This window comes from Harpia harpyja, chromosome 23 (genome assembly GCF_026419915.1).
Source record: "Harpia harpyja isolate bHarHar1 chromosome 23, bHarHar1 primary haplotype, whole genome shotgun sequence".
NCBI classification, from domain to species: domain Eukaryota; kingdom Metazoa; phylum Chordata; class Aves; order Accipitriformes; family Accipitridae; genus Harpia; species Harpia harpyja.
The window spans coordinates 17,518,663-17,543,201 of NC_068962.1; the positions used below are offsets into that span (position 1 = coordinate 17,518,663).

General features: G+C 37.3%; 1 protein-coding gene across 2 annotated transcripts in view; it reads right to left on the bottom strand.

The window, feature by feature from the left end:
• The window catches only part of LEMD3 (LEM domain containing 3), a 51,372-nt gene that overhangs the window by 18,989 nt on the left and 7,844 nt on the right, over positions 1 to 24,539 (bottom strand). For both annotated transcript variants that reach the window (XR_008233074.1, XM_052774319.1), the window contains exons 2-4: positions 11,273 to 11,307; positions 8,809 to 8,875; positions 1,540 to 1,607 (exon numbers count right to left, since the gene is read on the bottom strand). Coding sequence is in view for 1 of the 2 variants with exons in the window: in XM_052774319.1 (XP_052630279.1) it covers positions 1,540 to 1,607; positions 8,809 to 8,875; positions 11,273 to 11,307 (170 nt within the window). In the remaining variant the exon portion in view is untranslated. The remainder of the gene's footprint in view (positions 1 to 1,539; positions 1,608 to 8,808; positions 8,876 to 11,272; positions 11,308 to 24,539) is intronic.

Sequence of the window (24,539 nt, forward strand, 5' to 3'; positions counted from 1 at the left end):
TTTGGTTTGTTTTTTAAAGAAGCTTGAGGAAAATAAATTTTAACTGATATTTTGCAAATAGTCCAGTGTTTGTAGTTCAAGAACTGGTATTACTATGTAGAAATTGACTTTTTTTTTTTTAATTAGTTGGTATCAGCTGTCATAGAACATTTACTGCTATTTGAGCTAAGGCTGTCTCCATAGTTCACTTTGCATGTTCTTTTGCGGGGGGGGGGGGGGGGGGGGGGGGGGGGGGGAATGGAAGTTACTACTGTATTTGAAATTATACTCTCCAAAAAGATTTATTTCCATCTCTCCTTTGAACCTCACATAATGTAACTGGCCTAGAATTAAAGGATAAGCACTTACAAAAAACCAGTAACTTTTATTTTCACTTTGAGAGTAAAATATTAAAGTTTTATCACTGAACACTGAAATTCTGCAAAGGAGTTATATTTATACTCCCAAAATGAGGAACTGTAGGGTTAATGAGACTTCATACAAAGTAACAAATTTTCATATGAAATTTGAGCTTCTTATCAGAGCTAAAACAGTGGTTATGATAACAACTGTCATCCTTTCAGCACAATAGATAGGTAAGACCATCGATTATTGGGCATCAGCTTCATTTTTTCCAACGTATTCCCACAATGCACTGGTTTTAGCAGATATAGAATATCATTGCCAAAGCATAAACCAGTGTTAGTAGCTTCTTCAGGATGCTCTTAACATTGCCCCTTTTTGTCCACTATGTAAACATTTGCCAAAATGTAAAATTTCTACACATTTGTATATTAGGTCACATCAGCTTAATTCCCCCCATCCAATCAAAGAAATCTTATACTCTCAGCCTTTTAAAAGCTTCAAGTAGTCCTCCACTGAAGGGTACACCAGCATGGGCTAAAATAAACCCTACAGCTGTCAAGACAAGGCAAGAGTCATCTTTTATTTGGGGAGTGAGGCAGGGGAATGACAGCAGAGTGGGATTTCATAATACTGCACACCTATCAAGTTAACAAAAAGGCCTTTTTTCACCATTTCTATTTAAAGCATCCATGAATGGTGTCTCCATACAGCTGCTGCCTGTCAGGCCCACTGCAGAGCCGCATGTCAACCTCTCCTCCCAAAGAAAAGAAGACAGTATCCTTTTCTACTAAGTCTCAAAACACAGTATACTGATTTCTGGAGAAGATTCTAGAGATTTGAATTTCATAAATTTATGATTTTCATGTTGGTCAACTATCTCCATCAATTCAATTTATGCCCTGGTGTTTTAACTAAAGGGAAAAAAACTGCATGCCATTGAATCACTATCATCTACACTTCTATTGCAATTAAGCCAATTTATTTCACCTTCCCTCTCCCCCAAAATCTTGCTACACCCCCAAATAAAAATCGTAAAGTAGCATGTGTTAAAAACATAAATTCCAAACATTTCCAAATAACATTGTATACCAAGTCAAATTTTAGTCAATACAACTAGATATGAAACCAGGCCTTACAATTTATAACTTACACAAATCTTATACACAACCAATGAAAAATACCTCATTTGCTTACTTTTAAATACGCAGCTGCCTCCTGGACGGTAAGATTTCTTTGAATAGAGCTGCCACATTCATGTTCCCCTGGTAAAATTAAACTTTTGTTTATTTTGATTTACTTATTACTGCATTATATAAAATAAAATCACCTAAACACAAGCTTACAGTTAACACAATTTACACAAGCAGCAGTAGCTCAATAATTCTCACAAGTTCCACTAAAAATTTAGAAAAATGTCTGGACAAATTTCTCCTTCAAAAAAATTTAAAAAATGAAGACTGTCACAGCTAATAATATGTACAAATCACATCAATACAACTTCATATACTACTCAGAAAGTATAATTCGGTATTTACACTGAAAGTAGAACAAAACATACTATGAAGAACTATCAAAAGGACATTACCATGGAACAGTTGCTGTACCCTAATTCAACTTCTTCCAAATAATTTCTATTTACTCTGAAACATGTGTTATCTTTTATACAGACTAAGTTAGTTCCAGTTGCAACATATCCACAACAGTATTTCAGGCACTACAAAGTTACTACATTTTAGGTTGGTCCAAGTTATCACAATAACTCATCACCTTCCTGAACATGCACAAAATCCCAATATGGCCTGAAACTGTGGTTTTACCATCCTCCTAATTCTTTTGGAAAGTATGCAGAAGTAGTCAGGAAATAAGGTGTTATATGCATAGTCAGTCCTCACAGCCACGTGCCACCATCTTCCTGATTTTCTTTGCTAAACTGAAGGTACCTGATTCATGCAAAAAAACATGTATTGACAGTCATACCAACACGAAGTCACACAGAAAAGGAAAAGGTCTAACACCAGTTTTATCTATCACTAGGCCATCATTTCTGAAAAACTGTCAGGGAGTGGCAAATCACTTTTTTCTTGTTCTCTCTAAAAAGAAAGAAATCTTAGCATCTGTAACTATAATTTTACTGTGTCAAAACAACAAAATAGTAAACAACAAATTCAGTCTTTTACTGGCTCAGGGTTACGCCTGCCTTATCCTCTGGAATCTGTGCCAAGCTCTATTATTCCCAAAGCCATAGCAAGGCTAGGAAAGTTTAAGATACTCATGCATGTAATATAAATATAAACATTTGCTTATACTCTTACAAAGTATTTAAAGTTGGAATTACTCCACACTGGAATACCCTTTAAATGGAGCAACTTCAAGTATTAATTCCCCTCACAAACGAGAACATTTGGGGCGATCTGAACAAAAATTAGGCAACACTAGCAAGTTACGGAGAAGCATCTTCATGTCTCATTCACAGTAGGGAGTTCCAAAGAAATAAGTGTTTCTGTGAAGCAAAAGTCCTTCTCAGACTGCTAAAGCAAAGTTTTGTTCAATACACTTCAATAGATTTAAGTGAATTTGGCCTTGCAAGCACATCAGCGTAACGGGGATGCTCTTCTTTTACTGTTGGGCTGTATAGAAATAGGAACACTGTTTCATTTAAGAGTGCTCATATGCTACCTGGACTAGAAGTGCTGCTGGAACTAAGCCTGTATGCATGCGTTTATTTTCAATCAAGCACTGAGCAGAAAAGGCACTACTTTAGAAGTTGTTTCACTTGATAATTAACATGCAACATCTTAGACTTTCAAAGTGCCTGAGTCTACTGCAATAGCAAAACTACAGAGATCACTGGTGAAAATTGACACCACCTTTGCCAAAAAAACCATTCTGAACTTAGAAGTCAGCCCCAGAATTAGAGATATGGGCTATTCTTGTATGTAATTTAGACAGACATTCTTTTTCTGCAGCATAAACTCTACAACCTGTAAATTCACATGACTAATCATCAGTGACTTAAATATTTCAAGATTAGCAGACTTGGGAAAACTATATATCATACTCGTACAGTCTCTGGTGTAAACACATTGTTTTAAATCTAGAACTGATGGAATAAATACAACAAAACCAAGATGTATCTCTGTAGAAGCCATATGTACAATCTCAATCAGGTATTAAGCTGTATGACATGAGCAAGTCTGATAGGTATTCATCCATTTAACATTTTTTTGTTGTTTGGTAAGACCTGAAGTCTTCCTGGGGTCTTTAATACAGAAAAAGCGTTTTAGTCATAATTCAAGTGAACAAAACAGCTTGTGAAAGCAGGGGGATGAGACCCTTCTGCTTAGGAAATTTTGGGGGTTTTGTTTGTTGGTTTTTAATTATCTAGATAAGCAGGAAAGCCCGTTCATGAAATAAATAAGAAAGAATAGAAAGGGTGAGGTTAATACACAGAAAAGAAAAACAAACAAACCACACAAGCAGGAGACCGGATTGTGAAAAATTAATGCTTAAAAAACAAGTTTCAGGATTAATTTCAGATTTTCAATCTTACAAGAACACGGTATTACCTCTTACAAGAGGACAAAAGCTCCCTCAGGTGGGGGACTACTGGATTACTTTGGTAATTTTAAATTCTAATCTTATTTGCCTTCCTCCAGGAATTACATTTATGCAGTATGCAGCCAACACACTGACTTCACAGCTTATGGTCTCATCTTCAAAAACCAGCAGACAGCTTCCTCACAGTCCCCCTTTTGAAATTTTTTTCAGGTTATATTGCCTCTGAACAAGTTTAACAGTTAAAAACACCTCTGCTGCCTAGGCCTTGACAATGTCAAAGGCCCATCAGTTCAAATTACCTTCACGCAATGCTGGGGGGGGGGGGGGCGGGGAAGAAGTAAAAATCACTTTCATCTTGCCTCCCACTCTTGCAACGAGTAAGCTAATCAGACTTATGGAGTTTCAGTCCTGTACAAAAAGCTGCTGGAGCTACAGTTTCTCATTCCAACCCATCTATTGCTGAGAACCTTATAACAGCTTTCTTCTGAGAAACTCTGAATTTGAAAGCCTGCATAAGGTTAGGCAATTCACAAGTCAGACAACCTTCTGTTTTACTGCAAACAGCAGGATATTCCTATATGCCATTTCAGTCAAGCTTTAGCTAATAGTTCTGCAAATGAAGGCTTACTTTGAATAACTTTGGTGCAATCATTAACCACTTGGCTTGGAAACCCACTTTCCATAGTCTGAGCCAAAAATGTTTCCCAACTGTTCCATCTGAGGCCCTATATCCCAGGAATAAAACTGAAGCAGAGGCAAAACAAAACAAAACAAAAAAAACCTTTACACAGGTCTGCTGCAAGAGGCATCTAAGCTCTTTGTACAAACTGCCCCTCTGTTAAAACGCCTATTGTGAGCTTACACAAAGCATGGATCTTTGTGCTCAAACTTTTCTTGGGCACAGATCACTTCAATTTCAAGTGCAATCAGAGAACCATTCTACTTGCCTTTGTAGGGAAGGGAGAAGTAACACATCCCAACAAGGATCACAAAATTACCTTTTAGCTTACGTTGGAGTACTTGGGCAAGCCACATAAGAAGCTGAGTTGTTCTCTTAGAAATACTAACAAAAAGCAACTAAAGGCTCAGTTCTAAAGAAACATTTAAGTCTGTTCCCACAATTGCTTTCAGTACAGAAAGTAAGTCAGATCTGCGTTTCCATGCAGGCTAGAATATGTGAAACTGACTTTTATTTAGGCATTTAGCTGAATGTATGAGCTGCAGCATATACACTTCACAGAAACATTCACAATTTTAAAATATTTGCTTTACAATGTAAATCATTCTCTTAAAAGTACCAGAACCAAAACCCAGTGGAAATCTAAGGAACACAAGGATTTAGCACAGGTCACTAGCTTATAGGTTGATGTGATACAGTCAACCAATACAAAAAGCAAATGGCATACAAAACATTTGTTTAGCAGGTCCCATGCTTACAGGTTACTTGCAGCAGGACACTAAAGTGGGTAGCTGAAGAAAAGCAGGAGCAGAACAAGTGTTGTGAGAGCAAGTAAGAGTGCCTGATCTCCCAAAGGCAAATTCAACAGTTTAATAACACTGCGGAAAACCAGAACTGGCTAAATAGTCTTTAAATCACTAGTTGGAAATAGCACAATATCAATTACCTAAAGAACTAAAGATTAAGGAGAGTGACAGAACAGAGAGCCTGTGACAGCAATCAGATACAGTAGCTGACACTTGAAATTAAGTAATATCTAGTGTTTTGCCAGGATTTTCTTCCAGCCATGGATGTATCAGTAAGCCTTATTACATATGGAAGTCTAATTCACTCCTGCATCTCAAGGACCCGTGCTGTCTACTAGCTCAGAAGGGAACCACCCAAATCTGATAGATCATCACTCTGTAGAGAATGCCAAGCAAAAGAAATGTCTAACTAAATAAAAATTCCTTACGTACAAAAAAAGAAGGGTCATACCCATGGGTAGCTGGCTGCTTCTAGTGGATATAGTGGTTAGGTTTATCCATTTTGCAAGCCTTTCTGAAAATGGATGTGATCTATTGAAGTCTCTCCATGAAATACAAAGACATCCAGTAATCAACATATGCCTGAAGGACGTCTAATTTAAATAAAGCACATCTTTTGGTTTAGGAGAAAGTGTTAGGCACTGAAATATATACTGTCTATAAAGAGTTGCTGTTTTGAAGAAAGGCTGAACCATTACACAAGAACACAGGAACACAAACTTCAACTCAGAACTGGATGAGTAGATAGATACTCCTTCTCCCTCTAGTTTCTTGTGAGGTAGGCATTACTCACCATAGGTTTGACAGACTAGTAATTCCGAGAACAGTGATGCATTAAAGGCAATCTATTTTTATATAGGATAATTAAATCATTTTACATCATATCAGAGCACCACAGTACAGAATAGGCATCTACAGTTGGAACATAGTATATATTAAGTCAAATAAAATTAACAAACTGTACTCTTTTTCTTCCTTCAAAAAACTTCCAGTGTTTTACATTCTAAAATAGAAGTCCCATCACTTGCTCTCCAATTGAATTTGACAGGGCAAGAAACTAGCTCAGTAAAAATGGAGGAAGTCTAATAAAACAAAGAGGGCTAGAAACCAAATTCTGAAGTGACCATCTTCATGGTAGTCAAGTTGTTGAATAAAGCTTAACAGAACAGACTACTGCAAGTTTCCAGCCTGCCTTTTTAATATTAATAGTTATAACATGAACAAATGATTCATAGCCAAGTATGAAATGAGAGAAACTTTTCCAAGTATGTGACAGAGAGACCTGAAAAGCACCACTTTTACTAAAACTACATTCCTTTACTTCTCTGCCCTTTGAAGTGGTGCACCATGTACAAGATCAACACTTAAACCCCTGCATCTCTCTAGCAGCTTTCTCTGTTCTATGACTTTTAAATAGCTTCCAGATATTGTGCCAGGTCTACATCAATATGGTATTCAAAAACGGACGGCAGACTTCTTCCTCTCATACCTCAAGAAACTTGGCATTGAGGGTAACTTCTAAGTACAGATGAATTAGGTCATTCTTCAGACTGCATGAAAGCTGCTCTGCTGAGCAACCAGGTGATCTCACAACACAGCTTCAGTTTGTGGGATCATCTAACCAGAAAGTATAGCTATATTTTTTGAAAGTAAGTACTGAAGATTCTCCTGGCCAGGAACAGACTAATTAATAGAGATTAATGCACCTTTGAGAACTGGGGAAGAAAGCAGTCATCTTGAGGCATACAAATTCCTCTCATAAGGCAGACAGGTGAATGTTTTTGTAAGTGTACATGCACATAAGTAAGCCCCAGCTAATGAAGAAAACTCCCTTTCTTTCACTGATGAAGAACTGAGGTGCCAAACCTTTTTATTCAGGCAAGAACACTGTTTACTGTATGGCCACCGGAGGGCCAGATGACACACTGAGGGAACAGCAAGCTGTTACATTTTCTTTTCAAAAGAGGAGAGAAGTAGCATAACCCATCACTTCCACTGCACACCAGTCAGTGCTCTACTGCACACAGCTGTGGGTCTCATAATACATTCCTACACACACCAGTTTGGCTACCCTGCATGGAAAAAAATTCTTTTGGCCCCAATGATTTATAGCACGGAATTATCTACTACCATCTATTAAGTATGAAATAGTTTGAAAGAGATAAAAGCGTATCAAGATGTAATTGACCTGTGAAAGATCAACGCTGCAAGGCATTTGCAGTCAGAAAGCAACAAAATGAAGACTAAAGCAGCTATTATTTTGCATGTACTCAGATTAACATCATTCTTTCACTATTTTGGGTTAAAGAATAATGTAAACAAGAAGTAGTATGTGGGGTTTGTCCAAACATCTATTTTATTCACTGCAGATATTGTAAATGCTCTGGAAACAAAAAGCTTCTGCAGGAAGATTACTCTTGCAATTTAGAGGTATTACAGAGCTGCTCAAATTTCTCACAGATTTCCTATATAGCCCTGCCATATTAAATTGTCAGCCTCGTATCTGACAGAGTTGTTTCCACATTTTTTAATGTTTGAGAAATGTCTGATAAGTGGAAAAGCCTTCTTGGTGAAACTTGCTGTTGCAAAACAAATAGTTGGCACAAAGAACAGTAAGGCTTAAAAACCAAAAAACCCGAAACCACTGCCTCCTAAATGCACTATGGATTAAATAAGCAAGGATGATAAATAAATGGCTTAATAGTCATGAAATAGATTCTGCTGTAACTCACACTCACCAGATGCCAAAGTTATAAACACAGTCTTAACTTTACCATTTCCTGATTATGATGTGTAAATATCTATACAGTTTAAAGCTGTGTTAATTATGACTCTAGGCAAAAACACTGTATTTTTTACTTTGAATATTCAATAATTAATACTGATCCTAAACACCATCTCTGACACATTACTACATACAGCACTTTTCACTACTATATAATTAGTACGGTTAAGTTGAACTATTTTGTCTAACACAGCAATCTTGTTCAACCACTACTGTTCATTGTATTAGTAACCATTTTCTGATTGTTGCAAAGTATTTTGGCTTTCAGACATTTTTCCACCATAGTGAAATAACTACCTTTAAAATAAATACATATTCCTCTCCACATATAGCATATTTAAACCTCTTAATGAAATCAGCTTAATAAAGCTTAAGACATTAGATCAAAAACCATACAGGATCACAATATTCAACAGCTTATCCCATTAACTAAAAAACACTGCAACAAAAGGTGCTACACTGGTGAAAAAGGTAATGTAAGTGAACTAGAAATGGGATTTCTAGTTTCCCCAAATGGAACTCTAAATGGTTATCAGGGCCCCAGCATATACCAGTTGTTGCAAATCACTGTCTGAGCATAGACTTCTTTGTAGTTGTTGCCAAAACACTTAGCCACAATATTTTTAAAGCATTACCTGCTACTTGTGCCAATTTATCATGAAGTGCATATAAGCTGTTCATCATGAGACTTATTTCATCTTCCTAGAATTAGAAAAACACATTAATGTTAAAATAAATTTAGTAGAGATGTATTTTTCGTCTATTTACCCCCAAAATCTTTATATACCATAAGAAAAAAAATGGTTTTACAAATACAGGTGGAAAGCTGTAGTGTTTCACACATCAACAATGATACAAGCAATAGATTTTGAATCAAAGTATTCACAATATTGATTTTTCAGATCTTAACTGAAACTAAACTAGACTGCATTCTGGACTGTGATGGATCTGCCAGTTAGAAACCAACAGCTCAAAAGGTTATTTTAGTACTACTGAGAGAACAGTACAATGATCCAAAAGAAGTTTGGTGGGTTTTCGTTTGGGTTTTTTTGACAGCTACTATGTAAAATTAAACAGTTTTATTCTTAATAAATGTGCAGTGACACTTCATACAAGCCACACTAAAGTACCATCTGGTCGTATTCCCGCATGCAATTCATAGCAAACTAAGACATTCGTTGTCTACCTTCAAACCACAGTAACTTAATTAAAAAAAAAAAGCCACACAAAAAAACCCTAACCAACCAACACCAGAAAGCTGTGGACTATACAATCTTGTTGACACTTCCTGCATATGCCAGTAGTATAAAAAGGCCTAATTCCCAAAACAAGCACGAATGTCATATAATTGTTACTTACAGGGGAGTTAAACTTATCAAAATACTGAGCAATTTCAATGAAATATATCCAGAAACATTTTCTATTAGAAGGAATTATTTAAAATACGAAGATGAGGAACATGCAATTACATACACTGAGTACTAAAGGCCATTCTAAAACGTTGGGGTTTTTTTTGAAGTTGGCTCTGACTCCTGGGATAGAGTCAAATGGCTGAGATAAGACTACAGCCTTTATTCAGAAAATATGCAAGGAAGGTAATTTTCCGGTTTGTGCATCTGATTATACTCACATTGGAAAAACCAATGTATTTTAAGTTTAATTCCCGGATTCACCAGCACTATCTGACAATTTTAAAATTTAAACACTCCAATTTTTTTTCCATAAGTAAACTGCTACCAAAAAGCAGAACACTTCTTTCATTGAGCAACCATTTGACAAATTAATTCCCATGGATGATATCAACAATCACCAGCATCACCTCTCCCTATTCTGGTCCTACAAAACCATCATTGATATTAAATTGATATAGTTGGTACTCCCCAGGAAACTAACCAACTTTATTAACTCATCTCCTGGCTGGAAAATACCAGGCATGGCAGAAGAGGAAAATCAGTCCTCTACCGCACACCTCACAACAGCAGTACTCCAAGTTCCATTTATTTGCCAGTAGGTACACCCAAGACTTCACTAATAGCTACACTGAGACAGACACGTGAAAAACTTTTGTGAGCAAATTCTTCTATCGTAGATCAATGGTCAGATCACTTAAAAGGAGGAACTGAACAGTATAACCTTCATAGCTAACGAACAATCAAGCATGGAGTGGGATTACTATGGAACAGTACACAAGAAACACAGAAGAAAGTAATACACAAAACACGTTCTCAAGCTGCCAAGTCCAGTGCACAAGATGTACTCTCTCTGCACTACTAAAGTCATTCCGAAAGAATCCTCAGAATTTACCCCACAAAATTCAATTTGTTCAAAAGATTCAGAAACATTTTCTACCCAAGAAACTAGCCAAGGCTACCTACTTAGAGTACATAACTATTCACTTTTGGAGAGCTCAATCCTAGACAAAAAAACCCCACACACAATTATCTTGCAATACCTGCTTATATATGCCTAAGGAAAGCAGGTCACTACGTTTACAGTCCAGGCAGAAAGACTGAAGGCCAGAAGAGAGAACCACCAAAACGCATGCTGCAGAACTAATAAGACAGATACCTTCAATGGTGACATCTCAAAAATGGTTATCCTGATATTCCAGTTGAAAGACTGAATACAGGAACAAGTAACAGAATAGAATTAATGTGAAAAAAACAACCTTTTAAATCCACTTTCTGAAGGAGGCTAACCCTTGCTCTTCTATGGCACTAAGTAAGATCCTGGTGTTTCAAGTCAATCATCTCTTACCAGCTGTCTTTCAAGGTTGAGAAGCCAAATGGTAACAGTAAGAGACAAACTGATAAATTTAGTCTCAAAACCTAGAACACCACAATTCTTCCTCATAGCTCTACAACACAAATTATGTAACATTTTCTTAGTATATAAAGCAACCAGCATGCCACAGCCAAATCTTGTAATCCTAGTTACATTTCCCAAGATGAAAAACAAAAAATCAACACCTTAAGAGTTTCAAGAAGTGCATTCATCTCATGCAAAACATCTGAAACTGCATCCTTCTGAACTGATCTATATTGTTTTTATACAATCATTTGACAGACTAAAATCTCAATATTAAGTGGTTTTACTTACTTTTATTTTTAATTCTTCACTGAAGGGATTCTTGACTGTCAAAAAAAAGAGAAAAAAATTAATTCATTCTAGAGTCTGAAAATACTAAAAAGGTATACCAGCACTGTAGCTTTATGACAACACTGTAATCTTTAGATAAAAACAAAGAAGTCCATAATGTGACAAATAACAATTAGACAGCTATTAACCTTTGACTTAACTCTGCATTTGATAATGCACTATACTAGCATTTAGGTTAAAGCAGTATCTTGTATATTTGCAAATTTCACAGCTATTTCCACACAAACAAAACCATGCTTGCCATTTGCCAAACTCTTGCTTTAAAGATGTCAATGCAATTGAGTCCTAATTTGAAGGTTTTATATTTTTTAGTGTCTAGTTTAAAAAAGTAAAACTACTTTTTTTACTAAGCAATAATCCATACAACACAAAGCTGTACAACTCATCAGCATTTTCTGTTTTGACAAGAGTAAGAGATGACACTGACAGCTCAGATGAAAAAAGTGCAGTGTGACTAAATGACCATTGCTTCCCTTCTAAACAAAACACTTTCCAGAGCTCCTAAAAGCGTAACTTTATCTATTATATTCCTCTTGGCTACAAAAATACATTCTTCAAGGAAGAGACATTGAAATCAGACAAGTAATTTGTGCTATGCTTCCACTTAAAGACCAACCAGCTGGTAACTGAAAAGGAAGCAATCACCATTAAAGCATATTGTTTTGCCTTTCTAAGCCACACACTCTTCACCCACAGTCTGAGCTCATACAGATATTAACAGTTCTACGCGCTATTCAAACAGGAAATGAAGCTTCTACTGACCATAGATCACCAAGCACAAAAGCAAAAGAAAAGAAAAATCTGTCTTGGGAAACCTGACACAAAATTGAAGGTCTAGGTTGTAAAAGTCATCACACTGATGTTGAAAGTACACCAAGAACAGGTAGCACTTGAAAGGGCACGCTGCTCCACATACAGTTCTACAAAAAGTAGAGTTCTTCCAAAAGAAAGAGAGTCCTTTCCACTACTTTTAAGTCTGATGCATTTGCATAGAGAATCTGGAAGAAATCTCAGTCTGGGAAGAATTTCATGCATTTTGAAATCCTGCAGTTCAAACTTCTATACCAAAGCATAGTAAAAGACAAGTACCATCTTAAATAGTGTCCAAAATACTTAATTACACACACACGCCCCAGATATTGCAGCTGTTCACACTGCATTTCTGCTTGCATCTGAAGGTAACTCAGCAACAGCCTCTGACAGTGTTAACCGATGTGACTTCTTATAAGGCACTCACACGCGTAAAGATATTCACAAAACATCAGGAGTTGCCTCCCCAACAGTCAGCTGATCGACAGTATCTTGACTCCTGAACCATAACCATGATTATTAAGCTGATCAGTTAATTTAGTTATAAAGGGGAAAAATAAGAGAAATAAAGGTGGACACACTAGACCAAATTCATGGCAAGATTTCTCATTTAGGAGAAATGGAGAATGCAAAAGAAACTAAGAACCAACTTATAAACTAGGGATCCCCCAACCTTTGCCAAGCATAATCGTATCTGGATGACTAATTGAAAAAAAATAATAGATTTTATAACAGAAAAATGAATTGTTTGTAAAACAATGTAATTTTTATTACCTGCACAAACTTCCATGGCGCTCTTGGCAGCAGCCAGATGCTGACTCACTTCACCTTATTTTTGAAAGGCAAGTTTCAAGTGGGAATGATTACCATTTTGTTGCTCCTACATGTAGCAATGGTAAGGAACACCTTTCTACAATTACAACCAATAAATGATGTATAAAACAGCGGGGCAATGAAAATGTTTTCTGTGTGAAAAAGAAAGCTTGACTCTCTGAAACTTTGCAAACAACTGGTTGTCGATGTGCCTGAGCTCAGAAGAAAATTAAGCATGCTACCCAACAGCAAGCAGCACTTTAACTTCCTCTGACACAGCAAATGGGAAAAAAAAATAAAGTACAAACCCACCCAAACACAGGGACAGGTTTTCACAGACATCTGAGTACTTGATTCAGATATCAGATTAATTAAAACTGATAGAAGCAGATGACGTTCAAGTACTCTTGTAAACCAAGCCCTATACCACTTCCATGATTCATTCCATAGGTGCAAATTCTCAGACACTGCCTACTAGATTATCAAGCTACCAACTTGACAAAGCTTGTATGTATTTCATTCATTAACTCAGCAGAACATTCCCAGTACACTAAACTTGTAATCTAAATAGCCTAAAATAGGATTAGAGAAACACAGCCAAGGCTCTAGATGACTGCCAACCTCCCAGTTTGATCGTTAGTTATCCAGACAGGATAATTATGTAATCATGGTCTCTTCCCAAGGTCAATCTTATTGAGCACACGTGAAATCTTGATTATATGGTTTTACAGTGGAGGGGGTGGGGAAGGGGGGTGGGGCACGAGACACAACCGTGTACATATTTCAGTATACACAACATATATTTTAGCACTGACGAAAGCCACGGAACAAATGCAGTACTTCCATGTCTGCAAAGGTGCAAACTGAAAACTGTCAGCTGCAATTCTACATACACTAGGACAGTACAGCAATTAAGTGAAGGCAGTGGTGGTGCTATACTCCGATCTTCCCTGTATCACAATCCCAGTGTAAAGTCAATCCCACATGTGAGCAACTTCATATTTGGATAAATTAAAACATTGAATTTACAAAGCAATCCAAATCAATGTTTGCCTCTCCTTCACAAATACATAGTGGTTAAAGTGACCAAAAAAAAGGGCTCTCCTCCAAAATTATCTATCACAAAAATTTAAAAATCCTTGTAATTCATTATTTTAACTCACACTATAGGATTTCCATGAAATCCCTCTGAAGTTAGTGATTTTATGGCAAGTTAACAAGTAGGTGAGATACATTTTATGCAAGAAGTTAATATAGTTTAGGATGCTTGATGCCTTAACAGCCAAGTATGTTAAATGCAACTGCAGCAATTTATCAGCTGCATATGCTATTAACAACTGTTAATCAATCTGCATCTATTTACCACATAACCTTGATTAACTTGAGTTAATAAGGCCACTCCTTAACTACTTCAGTAATTCCTCTGTTCTGAATCCACCCTTCTTTCTTTTGTCCAGGATCTACGCTCTCAGCAAATCCTCCCACTTGCTCCAGCCACAGATGTTGAAGTTTTCATCTACTCCACCATATTTAAGGTATTTCAATATATTACGTCAACTTTATTGGTTCAAAAGGTTTCCTGAGAGTTCATACGATAGATAAGTATAGTTTTAAGGTAACAAGTTCTTGTTCTACCAAACTAAGCATTAATTTAGTAACTAATTACTGAGTTTCTTATGTGAAGCTATCATACTTCCCAGGCTCCTCCTCAAAAAGGGTTCAAGACCTCTACCATAGAGCAACAATTACCAGCCTTGAAAGTAGTCTGTCTATCAAGCTCACGTTTTTATGACCTTCAAAGAACAAGTTCTCATCTACTTATACTATAAAGCTAAAAACTATCAAGATCATTTTCTAAAACAGGAATCTCCTGATTGATGTCCCAAGGCGCTCTTCTCTCCTGGTTAGCCAACCAACCAACAACCACATCTGCTGCCCTCAAAAAAGGAGGGATGCAACAAACTACCTGGACATGGCAATTTCATTATCCATTAGAACTCCCCAGACAGCACCAAAACAGAGAGAAGCATGGCAGTTTTACTTGGCCACACATGAATACTAGCTGCAGGATAAAAAAGCAAGAGTATTCTCATGGAAGAAAAACCTCAAAAACTTGACAAAGGTAACTGTACCAACTCGCCTGAAACACTATAATAGCTAAACATTTTGCATGAAAGTTTGATACACTGGGAGAAGAGCTTTATTCCTGGTAAGGTGTAATGATAATAGGATTCTTTGGCCAGACCTGGAAGGAAACAAAAAGTAAGCACACTAAGGGTCATCATCTTCACATGAAACTTGATTGCAGAACAGGAAGGGATATGCTATTTAAATGCCATTTTTAATAAGTGATCTTATTTAAACGCTAGTTAATCAAGAACAAGACGATAAGATTACCAAAAAGCCTGCAAAAGAAATCAAAGCAGCATGCAGATATTGTTCTGGTTAACTGAAAAGACTACTAATGACCCTTAGAAATAACTAATTTACATGTTACTGTTGGGACAAGCTGTAAATGTTGACAGCTTACTTGAATTCCTCAGAATGGCAGAACTGGTCAGTCTCAAGTAACAAAAAGTCACCAATAAGGGTCACAGTGCAGCTCCAAAGCATTCCAACCAGAACCATCAACACAAATGCATGCACCAAGCCATCTCACAGAGATGCTCAACTTTAGGAATACAAGGACAGTCAGTGTCAACATACAAGGTTAATTTTTGCAAGACTACAGAAGCTTTCATCTTTAAAGTAACAATAAAACCACTCACCACCACCCCCCATTTTCCTCCCTAATACATCGGTAACAATTGCAGACATAGTATTTACAAGGGTTTAGTTTTCTTCAGCAAGACAAACAGGGAGCACAAAGTGGGATTTCTCTTTTTCAAAGCATGGTTTAACAGACATGAAGTTGCAGTCTAATTGCAGACATTCATGAGCACACAAGTCAGCTTTTATAGAGCCTTACTAGTACAAGTTCCAAAGACTGACATAGCTTCACAGGCAGTCATACCTAGAAAGAAGACATGCACAAATAAAAATACCCTTGCTTAGGATATAAGCTAGAACCGTATCGCTAACATGGTACCAAAATAAGGGATGCAGTTACCTTCTGCTCACCAAATTAGGATGCCAAAAGGTAGCTAGCTAATCCTTCCACTACTGCTATCTCCTAGATGCTGTGGCACTTTGCCCTGAACAGTGTTGCCATTCTTGCAGTTTCAGTATTCAATACACTTCAACAGATAACATCAAAACTGAAGCATGAAGTAACAGTCCCACCAGGACAAACCAGGATTCAACTAGCCCAGAATCCTGCCTCCAGCAGCAGCAAGAAGTTTTACTCTTTTCAGAGACACCTGTCCCTAACTGGAGGGGGGAAATCAACAGAACAAAAGTGGCAAAAATGAGTGTCAGAGTGTAAGAATATAAAGCATATGCTGACATTTCAACAGAATATTCTCCCAGTCATAAAAAAATTTGCACCTCAGAAGCTTCCTGAGACAGGCAGAAGTGGCTTTCCCCCCCAAGTTATCAACTCCAATGTATTTTTCCCTACCAATTTGTCTAGTCCCACATTAACCCCAAGCAAGCTTTTAACTTCAGCAACATATGGTCACAGAGTTCCATAACTTAAACATGCACGTGTGAAAAACCAGTTTCTCTGCTTACTCTGAACTTGCCACTTGTTAACTTGAGAAACTCCTCCTTGTATTAGAGGAGACAGTGAGTAATCAGACCCTACTGACCCTCTCCATAATCCTCATGCCTTTACTTCATTCCTCAGTCTCTCCCTTGGTCCTCACTCTTCCACACTTGAGTCCTATTCCTCCTTGCTATGAAAGCCATACTATGCTTTTGATCATATTGCTACTCTCTGAACCTTTTTGTAGCTCTGCTATGAGCTTTCTGAGGTTGGAGACCAGAGTTGGACACTATTCAAAATAAAGGAGCACCATGGATTATTAGTGCCATACTGATACTCTCAAATATATCCTCTCATATATACTCTGTTCTCAATTCCTTTCCTAAAAAATAGAAAATCCTACCATTGTGTTTCCTTCTTGACCACTACAGAGTATTAAGCTAAAATTTTTAACAGAATCATTGTAATGCCATAATCTATTTCTGAACGTACAGACAATTTGATTTTATAAACAAAAAGCAACTTTCCAATGCAACTTCAAGGAGCTGCAAAGCCACAGCTGCAGAAACAAGAATGATCCCAATTAACCTGTAAGCACTTAATTTTTCAAAGTGGTGATACCAAAAGTGCCAAATACCATCCACACAAGGATTCAGAGACTGTACACTGCAACACACACTTCCAAGTTAGCAACTTGGAATCAGAATCAAGATGTTCCTCCCTGCAAACAGAAAAGTACTTTTCTCCTCACCACCCACCATACCACAAGCAGACTAATCCCAAAACAGAAGCAGTATTTTTTCCAAAATTTGTCCTGTAAAGGTGTGTTCAGTAAGTGGATAACCTAATACTTTCCTTTGTCATAGGACAAAGGAAATACCTTTCTTTGTCAGAAAAAAAAAAAAATTAGCTGGATAATGTATTGTTAACAGCAGAAGCAACAATACTGGAAGCACTGCTATCCAAAATGGGCCTTTAGCCCAGCTTTGTTCTACACAACCTTGGAAACAAGTTCTTAATAATTTTACAGTCCAGGTACTTTTAACATCAACAATCAGATCTGTAACTTTTTTTGTGTAAGTTTGGGGTCAAGTAATGATTCCACCCAGTGACATACTGTGTATGTGTCAAGGACAATTCTACATGCTGTCTCTTAAAGCTCCTAAACCTTAAAATGCCAGAAAAAAAAAAACCCAAACAAATAAGTTATTACAGGAAATAAATTATTCCAGAGCTCCATCTTTCAAACAGCTTAAATAAAATAATCCTGCCTTTATTATCCTCTTTGCAATTACTCAACACTAAAAACAAATGAGCAGCTTTGCATGACCTCCACCTCCAGATTATGCTAATTCAGGTAGAAGCCACTTTGAATCAGTAGGCTAAGTCTCTGTGCTTTGATATTAAGACACCAAGTCATCTGTCAAGCTGAGCAATTCCTTCACTACAGATCTTCTTTGTGTGCTTTGGAAAAAGTTTTTTTATTTCTAAATCAGTACACCATTACAGTTTGAATAGTCCTTGGCCATACCAATTTTGAACGGCAGCACAATCTACCACAGCGATTTGAGAATTCTAAAAACACCTGAATCTTTCCTTAACATCAAGTCAGTTTTTCAACTGTCTCAGTTTAGAGAGCTTTTAATGCTCATTCTTCCCCAGTATCATTTGAATTCATTCTGTTTGTCAGTAGGTGATATAAGCGTTGATGATATAACCAAATTATTTCATAATCTCTTTTTTGACAAAACCCACCTCTAAAAGAATTAAAACTATCATATTTGGGATAGACATTTCAGTTCAGACACATTTCCTATCAGCCCTGAAAATATCAGTCTTCATTATTGTAAGTAAAAGGGTAAGAAATACCAGAATTTCTCTTTGGAGCTCTTCACTGCTTCTTAAAAAAACCTCTCCATATTTTAGCTGTATGACCCTTTCTAAAAATGCTTAAATCTACTCCTGCCTATTTAAATACTGGTTAGAATAGACCTGAATGTTGAAAGATGCTCTTAAGAGTCATGTCAATTCGGTCCATATTTAAGAGACACTAAAGTTTTGGGAGAGCTTCTCACCAGATTATTCAGTTTCACTAGGATAAAAATACTTGTTTCATTGTAGTACCTGTATTAATGATTGAAAACCTAGAATAAGTTTTGTGCTTAAAAGATTAAAGTAAAATATTTTAATCTGTGTAGTGCCTGTAGATATCCCAGTACTGTGAAACTGAAAGAATATTTGGTTCTAAGTCAGTTCTTCAGAACATCACCTTTTTTAAGCAAAAAGCCTTATAAAATAAATCCAGAACTGAAAGTTGCCAAAACATCAGAGCTGACTTCAGAAGAAGTTTTCACTATATTATTGCCACATTCACTCCATGAATACTGCTGCCAGCTAGAATCTACCGCATCAAAGTGCCCATTTCAAACAGAGCTGATACCTCAAACTAACACCTGCAAATACTAACAGAGAGACTGCCTTTCCTTCTTTCTGGTCTCCCATTTCCTAAAGATCACCATCAACCATAGCAAGACTCAGTGAAGAAAAAAAAAAAGCCTACAGACCTATAGTACAGACACTACTTGTTTCAAAAGCAAGAATGTGCAACCTGCCTGTACATATGAAAAAACATGGAAGTTCACTTTTTCTACTAGCAGACCCTGTGAAAATAACTGTATGCAATAGATGAAGGAACAAGTAAATGAGCACAAACAAGAACCAATGCAGCCACACCAAGAAACAGAACGAGCTTGAGAACACCACTATTGGCAAGACAACAAAACTGCATTTTAATTCCCCAACTCCAGGGAAATTAACCAGACAGGTTAAGAAATTTGGGCAGAAAAGGCTCAGGCAGTGTTTCATACCCCTAACTCAGGAGTGGGGGGCGTCATCAGAAGTAGCAAGTGCCAGTCACCAAACACTCCAGACTGTACTTGCAGCCGCTACACCCACCCAGGAACTGGTCTTCACCCCAAATTCTATCTCCCCTATGCCTCCATTAATCTCAGTGAAGCATACTCAGTACAAGAGCACACTTAGGCAAGAGCACATTAAGCTGCTTGGTTATTTACAAAATCATTTTTCATTATCTGTATTTGGGGAAAGGTAAAACAATTCTTACAATGAAGTATCCTCTTCTCCAGTTTTATTTCTACTAGTGTAAGGAAATGGCTTATAGCAACGGAATTTGCACACAGGCCCTTTTACATTATATTACAAAACATTACATTTCAATGAATAAACAGCTGTCTGTGTTCTATTAGGAAAAATGGCTCAGAAGTGCATTTGCCATGCATTGTACAATTAGGTAATATTACATTCCTTGCACACACATACACGCAGTCTCCATTATAGGCTAGTGTTTAAATGTTTTTCCTTAAAAAAGAAAAAACCCAACACACTAAGACTGCTTTTATCAGCAGTTGCAAAACATCACCAGGAGAAACGTTAAGACTTAAGACACCTACCCGCATTTTACAATGGGTAGAGAACACCTTCACTTGCAAGAGAACTGGAATAGGCTTCTGAAATAGCTCTTCTCCCTTCTTCTGTGCTCCTTCCCAAATATTTTAGGTTCTTATACTTTAAGGTCAAAAAACACCCATGACTTCAATAAATGAACACAAATGAAAAAAAACCCACAAAGATATTCAGAAGCAGGGGAAACTCGACCTTGAAAATATGGCAACACCAGCAGCTCCATGTTAAATTAGGAAGTGGTCTGCTTTCCTCAAACTCCAAAGTTGAAGATGGAAAACAAATTCATAAAGCAAGTGTTATTAAAACACAGAAGGTTTAAGAATCAATGTGAATCTGCAATTAAATATTAAATCTACTGTCATTGCCATGGGGTCCAGGCTGGATAGAAACACTCCTGTGATCTCAGACTTCAGTTACAAAGTATTAGTAATATACTATAATAGTATGAACAGTTTACAGCATCCAAAGATAACATTCAAATGGAGAACACTAACAGGAGAACTCTTGAGAGACCCTCAATCATGACAGCAAATGCACTAACAAAGTCAAGATAAGGATCACATAGGGATTTTTCATACTTAAAACTGGGCTTCTGCTGTGCCTCTGTCCTTTTAACCATTCAGCGCACATTGGTCTATCACTGCTTGCTGCAACCAAGAGCAGGAGAACTGCCGAACAATGATCTATACAAAGCCTGAACACGGCAGTAAAACTCTGAAAATAGGTGCCCTAGTGTATCCTAAGGAGAAAAAAGAGCTTACTCTATGCAAGACATACAGAGGTAGCTGCTAGCAGGTCTCCTGTCATGACAAAGATGAGCTTTCACAGAGGAAGCAGCAGCCAGCTTACCACAAGTATCCATATTAGCTAAATAGAAGAAGGAAAACTGCCCACCACACACAGCAGAAGTTTGCAGAGCTCAAAACCAGGATGAGCGCAGCAGTAATTCAAGACATAACACCACTTGACTGGAAGTGAGTAAAAGTAGGCAGTATTCGGCGACTTCCATTTTTACTCAGCTGGACTAAGACTCTGAAGAGTTGGCTAACCTTCCAGGCTGTCCACCATACCAGCTGCATTTGTTTGATTGCAGAAACTGGCTGGTTCAAATCAAAATTATTATCTGAAGGGAACAGCTGGACTACCACACAGCCATACATCACCATTATCCTTATATACATGCCTTGCCATGGCTCCTATACTCAGCTGAAGAGTCTGCTTGAACTAAGGCTTCCAATATTGTTATCATAATTGTTTATTAATTAAACAGGTTATGCCTATTAGTTAAAGGGTTACATCATCAGCTCGTGGATTAAGCTGACGAATCTTCTAGCAGTACTGTGTGCACTTCTCCTGAGCCAGGTGGATCTAGAGAGGATAAAGAACCTATCTTGGCAAGAAACTCATCTGCTGTACAGAAACAGCAAAAAAAGAGGATGGAAAGGAAGAACAAGTGACTCTTACTGACATCTCAAACACTGGGGACAATAAAACCTTATCACACCATTGACTATTTGTAGATACATGAAAACTCTGTAGTATGTAAGTCACTACTACTTAGTAGTACAAAGCTAGGTGCTTGTACAAAACAAGATCTGAACTCTCCTTCCTCAAACCATTTATGTCATGCTTAAGGAAGCATAGCTGGCCATATAGCTAGTAGTCTGATGCCAGGGTTTGTGTAAGAAGCTCAGTACATTCCCATCTCCTGAATGGCAAAGGACATCACATGCTAATTCATTCCCTTACAGAAGGGATAGGCAGACCCTGTTTGGCCTTTGGTCCTCAAATCACCAGGACCAGGGCTGCTACTTTCATGTGATTTCCCTCCACAGTTTGCTCTCCCTCCAAAGGAATTACTTTAATACTACACATCCTATAGAGAGGAATAAAACAAGTCTGGATTTAACATCCCATTGTTTTTTTTCCCCTACTTCATGTGCACTTGTACTCAATCTGCACATTTTTGTTGCTAGTTCATAAGCAGCAACTTTAGCTGAAGGTCAAGAGAAAGAATACAGTAAAGTTATAAATCAAAAAATGCATTAGCCATTGCATTATCCAATTCCAAAGTACACAGACACATTAGTGCTCAATGTAAACAAGCTAAAAAAAGCATCTACAGCATTTCTGCAGGGAGTACCACCTTTGATGGAAGTCAAACTTTGAACAGACACTGGTCATAATACACCTAGGATCACCAAGTCAGACTGTGCATATACACCTGCCCATTGCGAATGAATGAGCTCTCAGGAGTACTTAAAAGGCTGGTATTTCTGGTTTTCAATGAGAAATGAAAAACAACTAGCTCAAAGGACACTGTACAGACAGTACAACAGTATGGCTCTTTCAGATGTTCTCAACACTCCATTTTATTTTTTTTTCCTAAGTTTATAGCAAACACATGTTCATTTTGATATTATTCACAAAATATGAAGTACCCAAACATGAATATATCCTTTAGATACAGCTCAGATTACCCATTTCCCACAGTGATTTAGGAACACCTTTATCCTAAACTGCTTTTGCATAAGCAGTACTTCACACACTTACAGATAAGAGAAACAAAACCCAAAAACAAGTAGTGAGACTAGTTCCTTCTCCAGAAGGAAACCTGCATCTCTAACCTCATTTTGTCAGGTAGACAAAGTCTCCCCAAGACAGCACAAAGTTCCTTTGACCAAAAAAAAAAAAAAAAAAAAAAAAAGGAAAACACACACCTTTCCAGCTTTTTCCTTGAAACACACTATGCCTCTCACCTCCAGAAGCTTCCTTGGATCATACATCAGGTGCAAACCAATACAAAACCAGACTAAGATGAACCTGACATCATGACATCACACTCTCCTTTTCAAGATCCCACCACGGAATTTTATAAATCATTTTCTCTTATTTACAAAGTAACAGTAAACTCTTTCCAAGAGTTTGCAAGAATGAGAAACTGCACAGGCAAGACTGCCAGACAGGCCCCTCCCCAATAATTCGGTTTGACTGTGGATTTCCATAGCCTGAATGAGGCCTCTCAGGGGTTTGTCACATATGCACCACCCAGTCTGTCACTCAAAAAAATTAACAAATACCCTCTTTGGCGGTCTGAAGCATACACCTGAAAAAGAACAAACAGCCCACTGAACTTTTAGATATAGGTCAAATGCCAGAGACTAATAGAAAATTTCATGATGAATGTTTTACCATTTGCCAGAAAATATCCTGCGAATGAAAAAAAAAAAAAAAACCACCACACACGACAACCAAGAGCTGTTTCAGGCAACACTAACACAAAAAAAACCAAAACAAAAAAACCAACCAAACCACACAACTACCTTTTGATATTTGAAATCCCTCTTTCACAGTAAATGCTCCATTGCTCAATATCTATTGACAGGTTTCAGATTAGTTCTAGCTAGACTTTTGCTCTCTATGACCAACAAAATCTAAACATTCAGATAAAAATTTGTTTGATGAAGTTGTGCTGTGAGATACAGGAACACTGGACATGAGGGGTTCACGTTGGGCAGCTCGATGATACTGAACAGACTCTGGGATAAGTATTACTGAATGAGTGTGCTGTGGAATGTTTTATTGTATAACTACATAGTGAGATGACAAGTATTGAGGGGACAGATGGTTAAGGTGAGTGGCTTTGATACACAGCCTATTGAAAACATCCAAAAGCTAACATAAGCGGTTATGAAGTTAATGGACAGTCTGAGGCTTCTCCAATAAGCAATTCAGAGATTTAATTGACCTTCAAAGAAACACTTTTCTGTGGAGAAAAGGAAAATTAAGATCCAGATGTGGCCTTAAAAATCTAGTCCGGAGTAACACTACATTTATCCAACTCATCCCAGCAGTCCTCTCATGATGAAGTTCAGTTGACTACCTAGCAAGGACAGGCTGATGCTGCCTTTACCCAAGATGCCATGCGTTCAAGCATAAAAGTTTCTTGTACTTTTTCAACACAGAAAAGGTTAAGGGGATGTGACCTGTATATAAGCCCTGTATTAAGACTTAATTGAATAAAGGCAGTGTGAAGGAAGTCTTAGTATGTATATAAAAAAAACATTTCCTAACAAGCCACCTGCCAACTTTTAATTAAGCAAATGGCCTTCTCTAAGACACAGGAAAAACTGGCCTAGCAATTGGTTTACAATTCTTCATTTATAAACAGACCTACTTCTTACTTACACAGTACAGCATCACTAGAATTCAATGGATCTTGTAGATTACTTAGTAAGTTTTTAATGCCACTTAAATTCAATGTTAGACCTCTCTTTTTAAGCCCCTACCTCTTCTCCTCCCCACATTAAACAGTCTTCTATATCAATTCAGTCTGTCACTCAGAGTTCATTTAAAGCAGCCAAAGGAATTTAAGACTCTAAAAAGGCAGCTTTATTCAAAATACCTGTGTTACAATACAACCCTCAGTAAGCAGAAAATTTGATCCTTTCCTCT